The sequence below is a fragment of the Oryzias latipes genome, chromosome 11, assembly GCF_002234675.1.
Source record: "Oryzias latipes chromosome 11, ASM223467v1".
NCBI classification, from domain to species: domain Eukaryota; kingdom Metazoa; phylum Chordata; class Actinopteri; order Beloniformes; family Adrianichthyidae; genus Oryzias; species Oryzias latipes.
In genome coordinates, this window is record NC_019869.2 from 23,412,022 (window position 1) to 23,430,501 (window position 18,480).

An 18,480-nucleotide genomic window follows, 5' to 3' on the forward strand; every position below is an offset into this window, starting at 1 on the left:
CACAAGGGAGAATGGATGAATAAAAGCTAAAACAAATGTAAAATCATTTAATTGAAAATACTCTAATTTGCAATTAACCCTTTCAGTTTGTGTTTTGTCGAAAAAAGAAAAACCTTTCACCATAATTTCACCTTTTTTTAAAGGATGATCCTTTGTTTTCTACCCACATTTTTGAAACCATTAGTCAACAAAAAGAAGCTGTTTATGTTTAAACATTTACTTTTTCCTCGTTTAGAAATGGGAAACAAGTAAAAAAACAAACAAAGGTTTATCTAAAAAGAAGGCGACTCACTCACAGTGCTTAACAAACAGCTGCCAAAAAAACTTTTATTCAGTTAATACCAGATGCTGCATAATCTTCTGGTAGGACAAACAAACCACTCTGCAGGTTTGAACCAGACACCGAGTCAAACAACAACAGCACCAGAAAGCAAATAGTTAGTAAACACAGTTTACAACGAGAACAATGGTAGTTTCTACACACGGATCAGAGAGGAAAATAATCAACCGGTAACAGTCAGTGGGACTCTTCTCGTGTGAGAAAAATCCTCTTGTATTGATAAAATTCATCTGAAATACTGTAGAAAGAACAGAAGAAAACACTGGTGCAATAGAGAATACAGATCGTCAAAGAACAGATAGATATTGCAAGTTATATGTGTCTGATTTTAAGAAGCAGGTTTAGTTTGATAGATTGTTGTGCAGAAAGAGAACATTCAGTTCAAACATGGCTTGATGTGCGAGGTCCAACAAAAACAAACAGCAAAAAAAAATCCCAAAAGACTCATTTGGGATAAGAAAACCCGCTTTGGGAAGCTGAATTCCCTGCTGAGGTGGAAGAAATGGGCGATAACGAAGAAAGCCTCGTGCGATAAGGCGGGAGTGGGAAAGAGGGTCACTAAAGAACCTCTGAAGCTACGTCCACACCGGGCTCGGTTACACACCTTCAAACGACCACTCCCAATGAAACGTCCAAGCAAACGTGCGTACATAAGTGACTTTCAAGTTTTGAAGTCTGTTTTCGGGCTCTACGCCCCAAACGTGCATCCATTGAACCTGCGTTGAAAGTGAAACCAGGTCAAACCTTTGACCAATCAGGGACTTGGATTTTGTTGTGACGTACGGATGGCGTCCTTTTTTTTAGTTTACGGCACAGGATTAGTGAGATTTGCACCGCTTCATCTTTTGGCAACAAGCTTCTTCCAGTTTCTATGGAGTAGTGACCGTCCGGTGTGAACACGGTACGCTGAACGCGCATTCAAGAGAGGCGGCTTAGCGCGCTCTTGAACGCGTGTCACACGCCCAGGGAGTACGTAGCATAAAGGTCAAAGTGGAATGTGGTTCCTAAGTATTCAGACACATCTACTTCCTCCCAGTTTCAAGCTTGAACTAAAACGTGGTTTTGTTTAATTAGTCAGCAGACTTATAGCGGCCAAGCTAACCATGCTAAGAGACTTTAAAATCAAACCAGAACGCTAACTTTTCCATGGCACCGCCTTTTTCCGCAGTCATTTATTTGTCCCTGCATTTTGACAACTTAAAAAAAAAAAAAAAACGCTCCTGCTCTCCATTTCCTGCCATCTCCACAAATGCTGCATGTCGCTACGAGCTGAAGGCTACATTATATCTGCAAAGCTCTTTTTTTTTTTCTTGTCCTGCAGTTTTGCTTAAATCTGGAGTTGGTAAACGTACAGGATAAGTTAGCGTATTTTGTTTTTCTGGGTTCTGGGTGTTGGACTCATGAAGCCCAGAGTAAAAAGCAGACCGTGCGACCACATCAAACGAGGGATTTCCACTGGTTCTGATGTGGGGGGAAGGGGGGGGGGACACACGCAGAATCCAGTTTTCTCGTTGCCAGATCTTAAAGAATCTCTCCCCCTCTCAGGTTACCTGTATTGCCCATAAATATGTTTCTGTAAGCCCATAAGTCGCCACATTAACAGAGAACTGATTTAAAGTCAAAAGCAAAGCCTGTACACGAGGAACTGAGCATCCTGCCAAAAAGAATCAAACTACAGAGGCCTTTAATTCAATTTGTCTTTTTTTCAAATTTGGGATCATTTTGAAAGCAACAAACCTAAATCCCTGAAACCATGAATGTAAAATCCTGTTAAAATGTTCTTTTTGGATCGAGGGCAATGCTCTCCAGACCACGATGACAAAAGCAGCAAAGCAAGTGTAAATGTTGAGGTTTGTGACCGCATGAATGTCTCTTTTCCACAAATTTCTTTCCTTTTTGCATTCACTTTTCCCAGCACAAACGTGGAGGAGGTGCGAATGCCAGGAGGAGCAGATGGGACACACCTCAGGCGGTCACCGGGAACGCTCTCTGTGCAAACGCACACTAGCGGCGCCGAGGAGCCGCTTCCACACCATCACAGCGCGAGGCCTGAAGCCGCAGGGACATATGTTTGGTGAAACTGCTCTGACGACAAAACCCAAGTGGATTTGATCCACTGAAAGCATGATGCAGGTTGGGACGGAGAACCGGAAACAGCAGATCTGCAGCCGGTTGGAGATATGGAAGTAAAAGGCGGTAAAAGCCAGTAGTTTAAACAAAACGATTTACCGACAGACATAAAAGTGAAGCAACTTTTTTATGGCTCAGTGTCTAGAAAAAAAAAAGAAAAAAAACCCCCGCACGTTTTCTTTAAAGTCAGAGCTGAAAACGTGAGGAATGATAACCTGAGCACCTCAGCACAACCCCCCCCCTCCCCAGATGAGGCTTGACATTCTGACACCCAAAATGGGCCCGGCTAACGCACGGAGCGTGTCTGCAGATGTTGCATCTACGTTTTAGTACACCAAACATTTACAGTTTGAGGCTTCAGAAGGGTTTAGAAACAAAAAAAAAAACAAAAAACCCGGGTGGTGACCACATGAGCGAGGAGAGCAGCCATTTCAACCTTATGGCTGCCATAACTTTGAATCCATTCCAGATTTGGGATTTATATGATAACTATAGATTTATTGGTCAAAAATACCTAGAAATAAACTGTTTATTTTATTTTTATGAAAAACAGTTTTCGTATACCGACTCAAAAATCTTACAAGCTACAAAAACTCTCTCCAGGCTTCCTGTTTTTCCCTTATTGATCTTTTTCCGGCTAACTTCTCACACTCTGCTTTCGGCAAACTGGCGCCAAAGCATCAACAGTGAAACAGAAAAACTGCTGAGTCGACAAAGGCTGCTTTGTGGTCGCCACGGCACAAGTAGAGCACATTTGTAGAAAGTCTATCACTTTTTTTTATAGCTTTTTTGTTTTCCCCCCGCATGCACATGCAGCGTTAAAAATACATTAAGACCAGACTTGTATACTGTAAAAATCCAGTGCGACAGTCATTGAGCTCTTGAGGTTTGACATATTTGTAATCAGTCTGAACAGCCAATGAGATGATCCAGTTTAGAGAGAGGGGGCGGGGCGCCGCTCTCTGTTGCATATTTAAGTGAAACAGAAGGAGCTGTAGCCCAAAAAAAGACCCCTGATTGAAAAGTTTTGAAGCAACTATTGCAGCCAATACGTTTTTCTTTTTGTGTTCTGGTTCCTGTGGAAACCGCTCAGCAGCTCCGTGCTAAAAATGGATCATCTCAGCGACTGTTTCACACGCTGTTGGCTGAAGAAGTCTCCTGTGATTTTCCAAACAGATCTAGATTGCACCGAAACAACACCTCTTCATGTCGACACACAGTTATCTACAAGCCCTTGTACAGAAGGGAGAAAAGAAGTTTTTGGGGAAAACGAGGAGGCAAAAAAAAAAAAAAGTTAGGTTTTCAAAAACTGGCACAGTCGACAAAAACACCCAGTTGATACACGGCTTCATCTTTTTAAAAAAAAAAAAAAAAGGTGTACAAGTTACAGCAAAGAGTAGAAAAGTCACTGAAACTTCTTGTAACATCTTTTTTTTTGTTTGTTTTTTTGGAACCAAGAAAAGGCCAAAGGGGCCCCCGAAAGCAACTCACAAGACGCGCGTCCTCCAGACCCAAATCTGAGACCTCTAGATCTGCAGAGGAGAACTCCGACCAGCCAGCACCAGAAACATTCCACCGTCGTCTGCATAAAACAGCAGCACATCCAGAGTTCCCTCACGGGACGAGGGGGAAACTCTGAGCTCGCCAAAGGCACGTTCAATTCCTCCAAACTAAACGAAGGGGAAGTCGATCCTGGAAACGCACGAGGAACCAGTGTCAGGAATAATGTCGAGTTGGGAGAGAAGCCATATCACCTCCTCTCATTTCACTCCTGAATGAATGAAACGCAGACACCCAACACGGGCCTGCAAAACATCATTCAGCTTCGTAGCTATAGCAACCAGCATCAGCAGAGCCTGAACATTGGTTACGTTGCGCCAACCTAAATCGTGATGTCACCGAACCTCTGCTTTATTTTAGCCTGACAGACCAAAGGCGGTCAACTTTATTTATTTTAAATTTGACATCTGAATTGCTAACAATCTCCGGAAAAATCTTGCTAACAAAAGGGGGAGTGGCCTTTTAGAAGGTCCTCACTGTGACCTTTCTGTCCCCTTTTATCTAAAAGATAAAAAAAAATTCTGAGGTAAAACTGAACCATAATGAAGCCACCTAGTGGTTACTGGGTGAACTGTGCTGGCTCCAGCTCCTTTTGCTTTATGAACCTGCCTAAAATTTAGATTTTAAAGTATTTGTCTTTAAAATTAGCTTTAAAAAAAAGAGCTCTGGTTACGTATGGCTATGACTTCCGATTCCACAGAGCGCCACCTGCAGGCACACAGAGGTGAGCGCTTTGTGATCCTCTGCTGTTGCTGGTTTAACTGGAGCCACCAAGGTGACGAGGCTCCCGGCTAAAAGGTGCGACCCTCCACCTGTCTGACAGTAAACTCTGACATAAGAAGCAACTTCTGAGTATAAATCTATGAATATCACACAAATGTACGGATACACACCAATACTTAAGCTTAGATATACTGTACTGTAGCTTCATTTGTATAGTTTGTAGCGTATATTGACCTACATGAGAAAGTACTGAGTAGGAGCTTCCTGTCATCTACACGTCTGGTGTTTGAGAAGACCAGGTACATAAAGTGAGAAGTGGAATCGTGTTTTATTTGGCCTGTAAGACGGCGCCATGCCCTTCAGCGGGCGGCGGCGGAGTGAAAAACAAGAGAACAAAAGCCACAGCGGCCGCGCCCCTCCTCAGGGAAGGCCCTCATAAGTATTCCCGTCACTCTCTGAGCAGCGGCGGGGGCTGCCAACGGTGGGTCTCCAAATCCTTTTAGCTGTGCTGCGTGAGCGGCGACAGGAGCCGCTTCCTGGGCTCTCCTTCAGCTGACAGATCAGATCAATACGAATGAGTGGGATGATCAATTTATGAGAGGGGGTGTGTGTGTGTGTGTGTGTGTGTGTTGCTTTCAGGTGTGTTAGGCGTCATTAGGCGGTCAATTTGGGAGTGAAGTCATGAAATAATTTACCCCAAAAACTAGAGAAATGATCCGGGATCCATCCTCAGAGGTCCACAATCCTTCCAAGGTTTGCAAAAGTTTAAGAAGGAAACATCCCAACTGTTTCAGACACTTCCAGACCACCAATGTGCCGCTTTTGAGAGCACAAGACTTTCATTTTATCACGACAAATTGCCTTTCCTCTGCTCTCTGAAGCTACGTTCACGTCGGCCTCGACAGCAACCTGCGTTCAGGCAACCGCTTTCAATGACAAGTCTGTGTAAATGTGAGAGTTGGTCTTTTGCTTTTAAGTCTGTTTTTTGGGAGCTCTACGTACAAAACACGCCACCGTCGAACACCCGGTGAACGTTAAAGCAGTTGAAGTTTGACCAATCAGGTACGAGGATTTGCCAGTGACGTGTGGATGGCCTCCCTTTTTGACTCACGGAGTCGTTTGGGAATTGATCATGAAGTCCTTCATATATTGTAATAGAGCTGTGAAAGGAAAAGCCTGGAGCCACATTTGCACCGCTTTGCCAAAAAGAAGAAGTCCCTCCCTGATTCTCCAGTGTGAATATGTGAAGCGTGCGTTGAAGAACCGGCGTTTAACCCGTTTCTGAACACCTTTGAACGTAGCTTAAGGGGAGATTTCTCTTTAGTTAGGTTCAAATGAGCTTTTCTGCTTAATCACTTTTATAAGTCTGACCAATGACAGCTGAGGACTCAAAAGCAACACGTTTAGGAGATTTCTCTTCAGATAGAGAGATCACAGCTGACCGATAAGAAAGATCCTTAAACCAAAAGATGAAAACGTTTGTCTCATTTTTTTTGTTGCATTTTCCTAAAACCAGAGATTCTACGATGATAAATGGCAGAACCCGCTTTCAGCTATCTCGTGTCCAGAGGCGTGAGGCGAGGCGTTTTTACAAGCGTGCAACAGAATGGAGTTGACGTGAAGAGACCGCCTGTGGGAGAAGCTGCACGCTGTGGGGGCGTGGAGCACCTGCGTGCTTTCTCCCCCTGCGGAGGGTGTCAACTGTTATCTTCAAACAACTGCGCAGACAAGTTCTGATAAAATGTGGTCATCTCTGGGATTTGCCGCTGGGCAGAACCCGGACTGCCTTCTGATGGCAAATGTTTCCGAACAGCAGTGGAAGAATCGGCACCAAGGGATGCTGGGAAAGCAATAGGGAAGCATCTGTGAAGCCAAAGTGTGGGTCCATCGTGAGAACCTGTGGTGGAGACGCTTCAGGTTTTTGTCAACGACCTCTAGTGATTCTTGGGGAACGGATTGGCTTGCATATTTGGCTGGAGAGGGTTTCTCGGTTGTGACTCACACCTGTGCGATCACACACAAGACGTGAAACAAACGGCTTGCAGACCAGCTTTAGAGGCAGAAAGCTGGTTTTTGTGCCACAGCTTTCATCCCACAAGACTTCCTCTGAAGAATGTGAAAATAGAACAAATAAACTATATTTATATGTGAAAAAATATATGGAAAAAAAAGAACATTTTTCCTTTTTTTTGCTTTGCATTTGAACATTTTGTATATAGATTTGTCTTCTCGTGCTAAGTTCACATTGTAAATGGGCAAACTGGTTTTTGAAGAAATGCAAAAGATCTCTTGTAAACACGTCAGTGTACAGACAAAACAACAACCCCACTTAAGGGCTGCAGCCATATTTGGAGTGGGAATCCTTCCCTGGAGCAGCCCGACACTCAAAGTGGAAGATGAAGACCGAGCGGTATGAGTCATCAGACGCTGGAAAAATGCCAAATAAAAAGCGTACCGGTGTGAAGAAGATGGTGTTGGAAAAGTCCAGCCACAGAACCAAAACATGCTCAAAAACAACAACCTCACAAAGTGGCAGCTAAAGACTCCAAAAGTAATGAAGTCCAAGCTCCGCCCCTCCAGCTGACTGTCCACCTTAGCAACAACCATGTTTTCTGACAGCTGGGACTCAAAGAAACACGTTCAGATATAAATAAATAAGTAAAATGATGAAGACCATTCGCTGGCCTTATTTTACAAAAAGAAAAAAAAAGGTTTTACACTTGGTGACAAATCTTTAAGAAACATGTAAAAATAAAAACCAACAATGATTGACCCAATCAAATGCTTAAATGTCACTCCAAACACCTCTGAAAACACTAAAAAGAGTCGATTTACTGTTGCTTTTTAAAGTCCAGTAGACCTGATCGTACAAAGAAATGATGTTAGTTTTTTTTTTTCAACTTAAGGGAATATAAGCGTGCAGTGCAACATTTTGGTTTAAACCCTCCCCTCTTTTGGTAAGCAGGTAAACCTTTGAGGCAGCGAGTAAACAAATTCTTCACAGGATTTTCCTTTTGGAGGGGATCTGACGAAGACGAGGGGAGGATTCTGTCGCATGCAGCTGACTTCCAGTGCAAACAGGAAGGTCTTTTGACAATTTGGTCAGGACAGATTTTCCAAGTGACATTAATAAAACAAAAAAGCAAACTAGCACCTGAACAACAGCCAATAAAAGTTAAAGATAACAATAAATTATGGAGTTTTTTTTCTTTTTCTTTTTGGTTGCAAAGTTAAGTAAAGAAGCTGCTGAGATCCTTCTGGCAACATCAAACACTTTTCAGCTGCTGGTTTTTCTTTAGAATCACACCCCTGACACAAGGATCTGCACAATAAAACCAACAAAAAGAGTCATGTTGTGTAAATGTGTCCGTTTGCTTTCCCCTGACTGTAAACGGTGTCTTTTTGCATTAAACATCCACCTCAAGCTCCTTCTTTTTTTCTTCCTCGTCTGTGTGTTTCCTCTGCGTCGCCGTGGAAGCAGGAGACGGCGTGATGTTGGTGACAAAAAGATCACTTTAAAACGGCCCCATGTGGGAAAAACACGTATAAAAGGGAAGGTTGAAGGAAGAACAAAAAAGCACCAACCTCCCTTCCATCAAACAGGTCCCACTTCTCCTTTAAGATAAAAAAAAAAGTCTGTTTTTCTTTTTAGTCTTCTGATGAAACACTCAAAATCTCATAGCCTTGTTGATTTTTTTCGGGCTCCTTCTTTGACCAGACGTTTCTTTAAAAATCTCTGTACAAAACATAGAAAGATGCATCACTGGACCAAACGTTAAAAAAAGAAAGAGGGAAAAAAAAAGCAGAAGTCTTGATAACTATTTTCTAATCTCTTCTTTTTACACGGTTTAGCTGCACTGGGGGGGGGGGGTTCCCTGGACTGGGAATGGTGGGTGGGGCTTGAGGCAGAATTTGAGATCACGGACGGTGATGCAGAGTTTTGATCTCCTTCATTTGCACCCAGGGCTGGACCGCTTCAGTGGAGTTAAGAGGGGGATGAGTACTGGGGGGGGGGCAGACAAAAATCAAAAGCATGCAGAAATGATGCCCCCCCCCCTCCTCCCAAAAGCTCTGGATGACAGCTGTAGGCCCCCATCAGTCGGTGAATCTCTGACAGGCTTTTTTCCAGCGGCAGGCGGTGCACCACATGTCGCGGTTCTCCATCCCGTACACTTTGCGGCACTTCTTCCCCTCGCCGCGAACCTTTCGACTGGGGAGAGAAGACGTGGAGCAGTTTTTGTTTTTGTTTTGGATTTACAGACATCAGAAATGTCCCAAAAAACATTGTGTGGATTCAGCTGTAACACATGTATGGATAAAAGCACACCATACAACAAAAGATACACTTTTATTAAGATAAAATCTCTATCCGAACAATCAAATGTTTAGTCAAATAGATATTTTTAACCTTTTAAAAAGGTTTTTGAAAGCTACTTTATTTATTTAGAAAAAAAAGAAAGCTTTACTTCAACATGAATGATGAGAAGGCAATCATTATTAATTATTTTGACATTTCCAAGAAGTTTCTATTCCTTATTGAGAGCAAAACTATTCTATTTGTGTTGTAAACTTTTTTATTCTTACAAATACCGGTAATCTCAAATAATAAAAGTGATTTTTAAATGTGAAATTTACTAAAATTCAATCACAAATGATAATTTTGTGTGTGAAAAATAGTAAAAGTACATGAATGTAAAGTGATTCATAAGTCATTATTATGACAAAGCGATCTTTTTCTCTATAGCAAAAAAAACAACAACAAAACGAAGAAAAGTTCCAAGTTGGAGAAAGAAAATTGAGATAAAGTTCGTTTTTTTCTTCCTTTATTTTCTTTTTTTTCCTCTCTCTTTTCTTCTTCTTTTTCATTTTTTTTCTCTTTTTTTCCCTGCAGGTGTTTTTTGTTTAAATATAACTTTGGTTTATACATCAGATCTTTTTTTTATTTTCTACTTAAACATTTTCCCTCTCTGGAATTTGATGAGGTTTTTTTTTCCACTTACGTTTTGCTTGATAATCTCCAAGAAAAAAAAGTGCACGGCCATCTTTACTGATGCTCTAAAGGAGCAGATGTGGAAGCTGGCAGGCCTTGCAGAGATTTGCCATCAGACACTAAAACTTAGCATAACAGGTGAACGCCACTGTGTTCGTTCACTGTAAGTGAAGAGTGTGTGCTGGGGATCATAGCGGCCTTGAACTCCCGTCCGCTGATCACACAAATGCTCAGGTGCATGTTTTATCGGCACAATAGGAGTCTTATCTGCCACCTCAGATGTTGAGAAGCAGCTGGGTTGTGGGTTGCAGATACCTGGGATTAAGAGCAGCTCTGTCTTTGTGTTTGAGAACTGAGGCTACAGCAGCATTTTGGCTGCTCTGAGCATCTTTACGTGACTCACAGAGGCTGAGGAGAGTTTCTCCAAATGATAAGCTGATCAATAAACCAGAAATAAAGCGGCTCTTGGATCGTGATAGGTCCTGTTCTGATAAACCATAACAGCACACACTGCAGGCCGTCTCTTTGAAGTGAAACAGGCAAACGAAAGGCAAAACAAAGATGAATCATTTAGTCACGGCGTTGAACTCATTACATGAGGGGGAAAATGTCCCCAAATTTATCATGAATAAATAATAACAGTAGTTCAGTACCTGAGAGCGGTGGCAGCTCTCGGAGGGGATGAAAGCACGGAAATGGTCTGGGAGCGCTGCTCCCCGAATCCTTGGCTTTTACTTGGAGACACCTGATCAAAAAGAATAAATAAATTAAAACGTGCATGATCTCATTCCAGTTGGTTTAAATCCAAACGTGAAATGTTCCTTTTCTGTTTCCTGCTCCTAAATTAACAGGACAACCACAGCTTCCTCACCGTTTTCCCCGTGAAAGTGACCGGAGGGGACTGCCAGGAGATGCTGAAGCCGGAACTGTTGGTGGGAGTGAAGCTGGTGGAGGCCGAGTCGGCTGAGTTACTGCTGCTGGAGGGGATGGACACCGGAGCTGTGGCCTGAGGGGCCAAAGGTCAAAATAGCATCCAGCACTAGATTTCCAACAGGTTCTTTCATTTAAAAAACCGGAAACTTGTCCGTCTGGAGGGGCATCAGCAGACTCACCTGGTAGGCGTGATCTGTGTGGATGAGGTAGAGAGCGCTGGGCGCAGAGCGACTGAGCGGCGTGGTGCCGCCAACGTGGGGCTCCTTGGCGTTGGAGGGCGGCGGGGGTCGATGGGAGTCTGGAGGCTGACTGAGCGGCGGTAGAGGAGATGGGGGAGGAGGCGGAGGAGACAGGACGGAGGGCGATGCTGGCGAAAGGCTGCTCAGGCCGTCGGCCACAGAGTCCGTGTTGAGCTTGATCTCTGTGTAGTAGAAGTCTTCCTCGCCGTCGCTGCAGTCCGAGTCACAGCTACGCCTGGATGTGTGCGCAGACGACACAGGGGTGAGGGAAGACTCACACAAATACACAATCAGAAAAACTCACAACAACATGTTCATCACATCCTGGACAAGATTATTTCCAGAACACATGTGATCTAGTTTTCTCTGTTTTCTCTTTTTCTCATTTGCCAGATGAGTTATATTTAGGATGAAACAAATAGAATTGATCCAATTTCTGGCAAATATACATTTCATTTGTAAGCCACACAATGAATTAAAACACTATTTTTTGACTCGTCAATGGATGACAAAGTGTAGAAGTTCTCTCTTCAGCCTTCAAACTTTTATTTTAAATGTAATAATAGTAAGAACAAACTAACAAACTAAATTGTTCTATTTAATAACTTTCAAAATAAATATTTGTTACAACTAAGAACTTGAGGTTAAAATTCTGATGTAGAATAAGCTTGTAGAAACTGACTTATGTGTACATCTTTATTGTGATAACAGCTGGTAGAAGAGCATGCACCACATGAAGATGCCGAAAATAGTTCAAAAGATGCTCCAAAACAAGAATAAGTAAAAAAAGGATCTCTGAGTCACAATTAAAAATGTTAATCCACTTTAACGTATAGAAACAAAGCATTCTAATTCAAGTGGTTGCGTGTAAACATAATAGCCAAGTACAGGTAGAAGCCAGAAATCATAAATGTATCATTGACAAAATAAAAAAGAAAGATTTATTTCAAAGGGCTGGGACTGAAATGTGTTCGTGTTACCCCAGATGGATGGTGCGGATGTGTCTCTGAATGCCGGCAGTGGTGCTCAGCACTTTGCCACAGTTCTTCCAGAGGCACTTGAACATCACCTTCATGGAGTTCTGCGGAAACAAAACCAACAGATCAAAAAGGAAGAAGATACCACTAAAAAATGGCTTTAGCAGCATGAGAGAGAACCGTACAATAAATAGATTTTTTATGTCTGTTGAATAGCCTCACCGTCTTAAAACATTATCTGCTCTGTAACTCATCCGTCCTCTGATCTGCTTCCGGGAGAAAACTGGCTTACTTTACGTTTTCATACATTTATTTTCCTCATGAGCTCATTTGAATCCAGAAAAACCTGTAGTTTTTGTTACTATTTCCATCTTGAGATGACGTCAAGCAGCCATCGACTTCCTACATATATAAGGATTTATTGTATCATAAAAAATATTATTTTTGATGCCAAATGGCTTGAATCATCAGGTTATGGCCAGCATTTCTGCCGGTGGCTCTGTGTTGCAGATGTCACGGAGACTGCAGAGCATCTCTGAGGCCGTGGAAAACACTTCAGACCGTTTTTAATCCTCCCAGTGAGTTCATTCTGGGGTCAGGCGGCGTGCCGCTCGGAATCTTAATCTGAAAACGCCACAAACCTGATCAGATTTTTAGAAAAAAAAAGGAGTTTAAAAACTGGTTTGTTTGGGTTTTCCTGCCTTATATCTTATTTTGTCACAAGTATGTACACAAATATATACTCATAGCTCTTTTCTGTCATCCTCACTGCTGGTTTTTCTTTGTTTTTCTTTATATAATAACTGTTTTAGGAAAAATCTAGAGTCTTGAACTTTGTGTGACGGTAATTCTGTATCTTTATTACGTACATTAAAAAAAGGGTTTGTTTGAGCTGCAGGGAGATCCAGTTTTGACATTTTAGCTGGTGGCTTGAAGCCTTCAGGTCTGGATCTGCTTTTTCTCTTGTGGCAAACAATAAAACTGAAGATCCATTTGTGTGTCAGTGGAGATCTAAAAGACAACAAGAATCTCCCACTTTTAAATGTTTACAATGATGTCAGGCAAAAACATATTTTTCTCGCACTTGTATTTGGAGTGCACAAAGTTTTAAAATGTCATGTTTATTTGGCATCTCTTCTCCAAGATAGTAAAGACAACAGAGGCCCCTCTCTCTGAGATCCAGTCAAATAATTAAGACACCATCTATATCCTTAATATTAACAGAGTGTGTAATTATAACACAGTGTGTAATTATGATGGAGTGAAACTCCCAAGAGCCCCTCCATGCCCTCCTGCCTTCACTCTCTGACCCACTTTGATTGTCTACTTCATCAAACTATTATTTATCATTTGGATTCAACATAACAACAACAACAACAATAACAACAATAACAACATTCTCCCCCCGTATTTTTCCGTCATTTCCTTTCAGCAACCCATGCACAAGGCTTTGGCCCGTTTGTCTTTAGTAACAAAAGCTTATTGATGTGTTAATCAGGGCCAGTGTGTGTGTGTGTGTGTGTGTGCGTGTGTTCCCCTTTAAAGAGGCTCTTCACAGTCAATTAAATGGATCCCTTCAAACGGTATAGCATTGCCAAGTGGAGAAGCAGCGCACAAAAGGAGAGACGAGAGATCATTTTCATGCGACATCCTTCCCGTCTGAACGTGTTTGTTCAACATGGAGAAAAGGTTCATCTCCACCTTCTTCTTTTTCTGCATTTTATGTGCTTCCTGAACGTCACTCATAAATGCACCGTGTCTTGTTGAGCCGTATTTTCCCATCATACCCTTCAGCGTTGTGTTCTGAAGCTGACCCATACGAGGCTTCCGAAGTCTTTGTGATCACGGAAACAGGTATATGGTGTCAATGAGGGGGAAGGATCATTATTAATATTCAGAGAAAGAAAATAGGAGGACACAGATGAGTGGGATGAGCGGTGATAGATGGATGGTTCTGCACAGAGCCCTGATAGAAAGACAGAGGAAGACAAATAGACGAGGAAAAATGAAGAAGTGACAGCGGGCTGTCAGCGGTGGGTAAAAATGAGACAAAGAGGAGTGACGAGTGTTGAGGCTGTGTTTGTGTGCCTCCTAGCCAAAAACTGTTTTTTGTTGTTGTCGTTGTGACATTTTCATCTCTGCCTGACAGAGGCAGAATTCATAAACGAAACTGTTGAAAAATGACGAGTGATGAAGCAAGCTAAATTGTTCTTACCCTAGATTTCATTTGAATCAGTTGTTTAACTTTACTTTTTGTTTTTACCTTGTGTAGTATTTGGGATTGTGACTGTGCATTAGTAAGAGCTTGGCCATCAGATACGTATCACCAGACTGTAACTGAGACAGTATATAACGGGTTTTTTTAAAGACTATGACTTTGAAAACGTATTAAATATGTACAACTGTGTATTTTCAGGGTGCAGATCATGTTTGTAAAAGCCCTAAAATTGAGAGAAGATCCACACCTTGCGCTTGCGAGGAATGGGCTCATCGAAAAGCAGACTGGTGCCGTCCTGATCATCCAGACTGGGGTCCTCGGGTCCTGTGGGGCCAGAGCCCACACCGCCCAGGCTGGGTACCCGGAAGGGTTTGAAGCTGTCTGCTGAGAGCGGTGGAGACGGTGTGGAGGGATTGGACTGGTCACTGGGGGCAGACCAGCTCCAGTAGCCCCCAGAAGAGCTGTTGCTGGATGGTGTGAAAGGTACGGCCGGGCCATTGTCCTTCCATGAATTACTCAGACCCTCTGCAGACGAAGGCATGAGAAGCATGTTAAACGTTGCTTGAAGAGTCAGGGAAGGTATTATAGAGTAGCTTCAACCTTAACATTCAGTAAATAAAATCCAGATTATTCAAGAATTTCAATGTTTTTTTTATGGCAGAGCCTATATAAAAGCTTCAGTGCATAAAAAAAGGTATTTTCCTGCACTTCAGCTCCCATAAGGTCATTTCTACCAGATCAAAGATTTTCTTTTTTCCCCTTCTAGACCAGGGGTCGGCAACCTGCGGCTCTTTCATCCCCGTGCTGCAGCTCTCTGTGGTTTGGTAAAATAACTATCATGTTCTAAGATTGTCGTGGTGCCTTTAACACCGTCGAGATGTGCGAGCAGGCAGGAGGAAGAGAGCAGCGTGAGCGCGCAGAGGGGGCGTGTCTGCGGACGTGACATGTGTATGTTTAATGAGAAGTGAATGACAGCCTCATCCTGCAGAACCTCTCCGAGTCGTCTGTCGACCAGCTGTTGTGTTTTTGTGAGCAGGTCGGAACCAGGAGCGGCTCCCCTGTGCTGACGACTACAGTCGGCGAGCAGTAAACAGGAAAGGTTCAAACAGATCTAAGGGTAGACATGTTCTAAGTAAAGTTCTTTGTCACCATCGATCTGCGTCAACGCCAAGACTCCCGCTGGCGTGTAAAAGAAAATTGAAGTTCCCAAAGAGGACAGTACGTTTAATGGCACCTGGGCAGATTCTTTTGCTTTCAATAACTTTACCAGTATGATTAAAATGTAATGAGGAATTAGCAAACAACAAAGTCTCAAATGTGGCAACAAGACATCCCAGAAAACATCCTGATTCAGATGAAATAGAAAAGTTTTTTGTTGACACAAATCTATAGGACAGGTGGATGAACTGTTAGTTAATTACGACATACCGGTATTTGCCTCTCGGGAAACAATTCTTATCGGAACCCATTAAATGACAAAGGATAGAGAAGAAAAGATAATCTCTTCATGAACTTTAAAAATGATGCCGTTCACTGGAAACACCGGTGTGTTGTGGCTTCCTGTGTTTTCATATCTGTAGGAAGCTGGTCCAAATGGCTCTTTGAGTGGTAGAGGTTGCCGGCCCCTGCTCTAGAATAAAAGCTCCAAAAACGTTTTACTTGAGCTGGTGAAAAATACGAAGACACCTGGGGTAAGACACCGTGTGACGAAGGGGGTCAACGTTGGAATTCTGGAAATGTACTTTTAGTTTTCTGTTTCGTTTTCTTCTTGTGACAAAGTCTTACATTAAAGACAAAACTCTTTGTAAAAAGGCGTACCAAAAGTCACGTTTGTCTCATTTTTGACACGGTGTCAGCGTTTTGTTCACAAAATCCATTTTTCTGATTGCTCGGCTGTAACGCGTGTGAAAGGCAAGAGCGGACGGTCAGTCGGTGTCAAATAGCGTCTCAATGAGTCGAGGGGCACTTGACATCCACACCGCCGTGCTGGAATGGCAGAGATCCAGACTCGTCCTCCACAACTCATTGATGTGCTTACAGCACAGCGGGGGGTGGCAATTCATCAGCCTCAGCCGACGCATGCACTCCCAAGATAACAGCCGGGAGGGGGGAAATGTCAGCATATATGTCAGCATATACGAGAACATACAAATTACTGGCTGGAGGTGAAGCTCTCTGCTTTATTTGTGGGCCATACGAAAAGAAAAAATTTGTATCTGTCGTGGCCTAATGAGGCGGGAAGACGCCTCTGCTACTCACCGCTGACTTTAACAGGCGGACTCCTGACCAAAGGGCTTGTGGAGAGGCTGGTCAGAACCATGGCGGCTGTCACTTTATCCATATCCGCTTCCTCCTCGGAACGCCTAACAGCAGAAAAAGAAGAGTTTAGCGTATTAGATTCAAGATACAAGGTTCGTTGTATTTGTCATTGTCATTAAAACAACGAAAATGTGTTCTGAGCATCGACAATCACCCTTATTATTTCAAAGCTGAAGAAAAGCTCAGATTCACCAAATAAATACCCAATAAATAAATAACCATCAGTACAAAGAGACACACAGCAAGGACGAAACAAAAATAAGACATTCAGTATATACAGGTGCTGAGTCAATGGCAGCTTGATGTACCAACCACTAGGAAGCAAAACCAGATTCCTTCAATAAAATCTGATATGAACCTCATTCTTTATGAAAAAGCAGACACTAGATGAACTGTGTTTATTGCCATCATGACAAAAAAAAACCCGAAGGACCACATTTTGGGGGTGGCTGTGTGCAGAGCTTGACCTCTGATGGGAGGATTGCAAGTGCGGTTATGGTTCTGCCCACCCATGTGTTGAAGTGTCCTTGGGCAAGAACCGCACATTGCTCCTGGGTTGGCGCCGCAGCACTTTGTGAATGTATTGGTTCATGGGTGAATGGGACACTGGCTGTAAAGCGCTTTGGGCCTAATCCAGGAGGAAAAGTGGAATAAAAATATACATCTACAGCAACTTTTTTTGATCTGTACCTGTTTTGCTTTGAGGTCTTTTTCGTTTTTGTTTACAACCAGTTTTTGCACGAGTTGTAGAAACTGATGTTTTTTCACAATGACATAATCTTGTTTAAATGCGGTTTTAATGTATGTAAATATGACTTGTGTGCACTGAAGAAGATTTTCTTTTATTTGATTTCATTGGAGTACAATTGTTTATACATAATTATTGCAGAATAAATGCTTTTTGTTTTGAGCTGCAATTTGACTATCAATTAAAAAACTCGATTAAAAACGTTTGAAAAATTAGATCTTCTAGATTTTACTTTCCTTTTCCAGGTGCGGTTTTAGAGAGTTAACACTTATTTTAAAACGCATATATTAAAAAATTTAAAATTCTAAAGAAATCTACCTTTTTCTGTCACAATCTCTGTGATAAAAAATACATCAATAGCTTCATGACTACCTGTGTTGCATGTTCACTGTTCATGTGAGGCTTTGATGGCATGAGGAATGAAAAGAGACTCTTATAGTAGTGAAGAAATGCACACATTAAAAAAAACATCCCAATTTAGTAGGTTTTTGAAGAAAAAAGATCCAATCTTTTTATGAATACTTTCCTTACATGTTTATCATTACTAACTTGTAGAACAACATACAACATACTGAGGACATGTAAAAAAAACCAAAGAATTCTGTTGAAAGTTTAACATCTTTGTCATTCAATTAAAAAGTGTAAAGGTGAATTTTATTTTGAATCATTACACATAGACTGACAAATTTCACACCTTTATTTCTTTTTTTTTTATATGCATGTCTTATAGCTGAGGAACAGCTTAAATTTTTTGTTTCAAAAAATTAGAATGTTGTGAGAAAAGAATTAAAAGTTTCACAAACCAGTCGGATAATTTAGTCAAAACAGTCGCAAAGATTTCCTGAACCTTTATTTCTTAACCTGCCGATCCTCGAAGGGTCAGCAGTTCGATCCCCGCTCCCCCAGCCAACTGTCGTTGTGTCCTTGGGCGAGACACTACACCCTCCTTGCCTCCAGTGTGGCTCCACTGGTGTGTGAATGTGAATGAACGTCCCGGTGATGGTCAGAGGGACTGTAGGCGCGAACTGGCAGCCACGCCTCTACTATCACCAAGTATGAATGACGAGTGAAGGAATAATGGACACATTGTAAACATGTCTGGAAAAGCGTAGATATATCCAATCCATTTATTATTATTAGTGAAGACTGCTGTGCTGACTTGCCAAAATCTGGAGAAGACAGTGGTCAACACCCATCACAAGGCGGGAAAACAACAAACGATGAGTGAAATAGAGAAGCGTGGTATAAAAGGTTGAAATAGTCACAGGAGGATTGTCAAGCAAAATCCTTTTAATTATTGTTT

At 42.2% G+C, this 18,480-nt stretch overlaps 1 protein-coding gene across 1 annotated transcript in view; it reads right to left on the minus strand.

Annotated features, from left to right (window-relative positions):
- Positions 1 to 301: 301 nt before the first annotated feature.
- The window catches only part of znf704 (zinc finger protein 704), a 50,564-nt gene continuing 32,385 nt past the window's right edge, over positions 302 to 18,480 (minus strand). Inside the window, exons 3-9 of the mRNA XM_004074379.4 lie at positions 16,370 to 16,473; positions 14,358 to 14,635; positions 11,896 to 11,996; positions 10,856 to 11,150; positions 10,615 to 10,749; positions 10,397 to 10,488; positions 302 to 8,963 (exon numbers count right to left, since the gene is read on the minus strand). Coding sequence (XP_004074427.1) covers positions 8,849 to 8,963; positions 10,397 to 10,488; positions 10,615 to 10,749; positions 10,856 to 11,150; positions 11,896 to 11,996; positions 14,358 to 14,635; positions 16,370 to 16,473 — 1,120 coding nt within the window. The 3' untranslated portion in view covers positions 302 to 8,848. The remainder of the gene's footprint in view (positions 8,964 to 10,396; positions 10,489 to 10,614; positions 10,750 to 10,855; positions 11,151 to 11,895; positions 11,997 to 14,357; positions 14,636 to 16,369; positions 16,474 to 18,480) is intronic.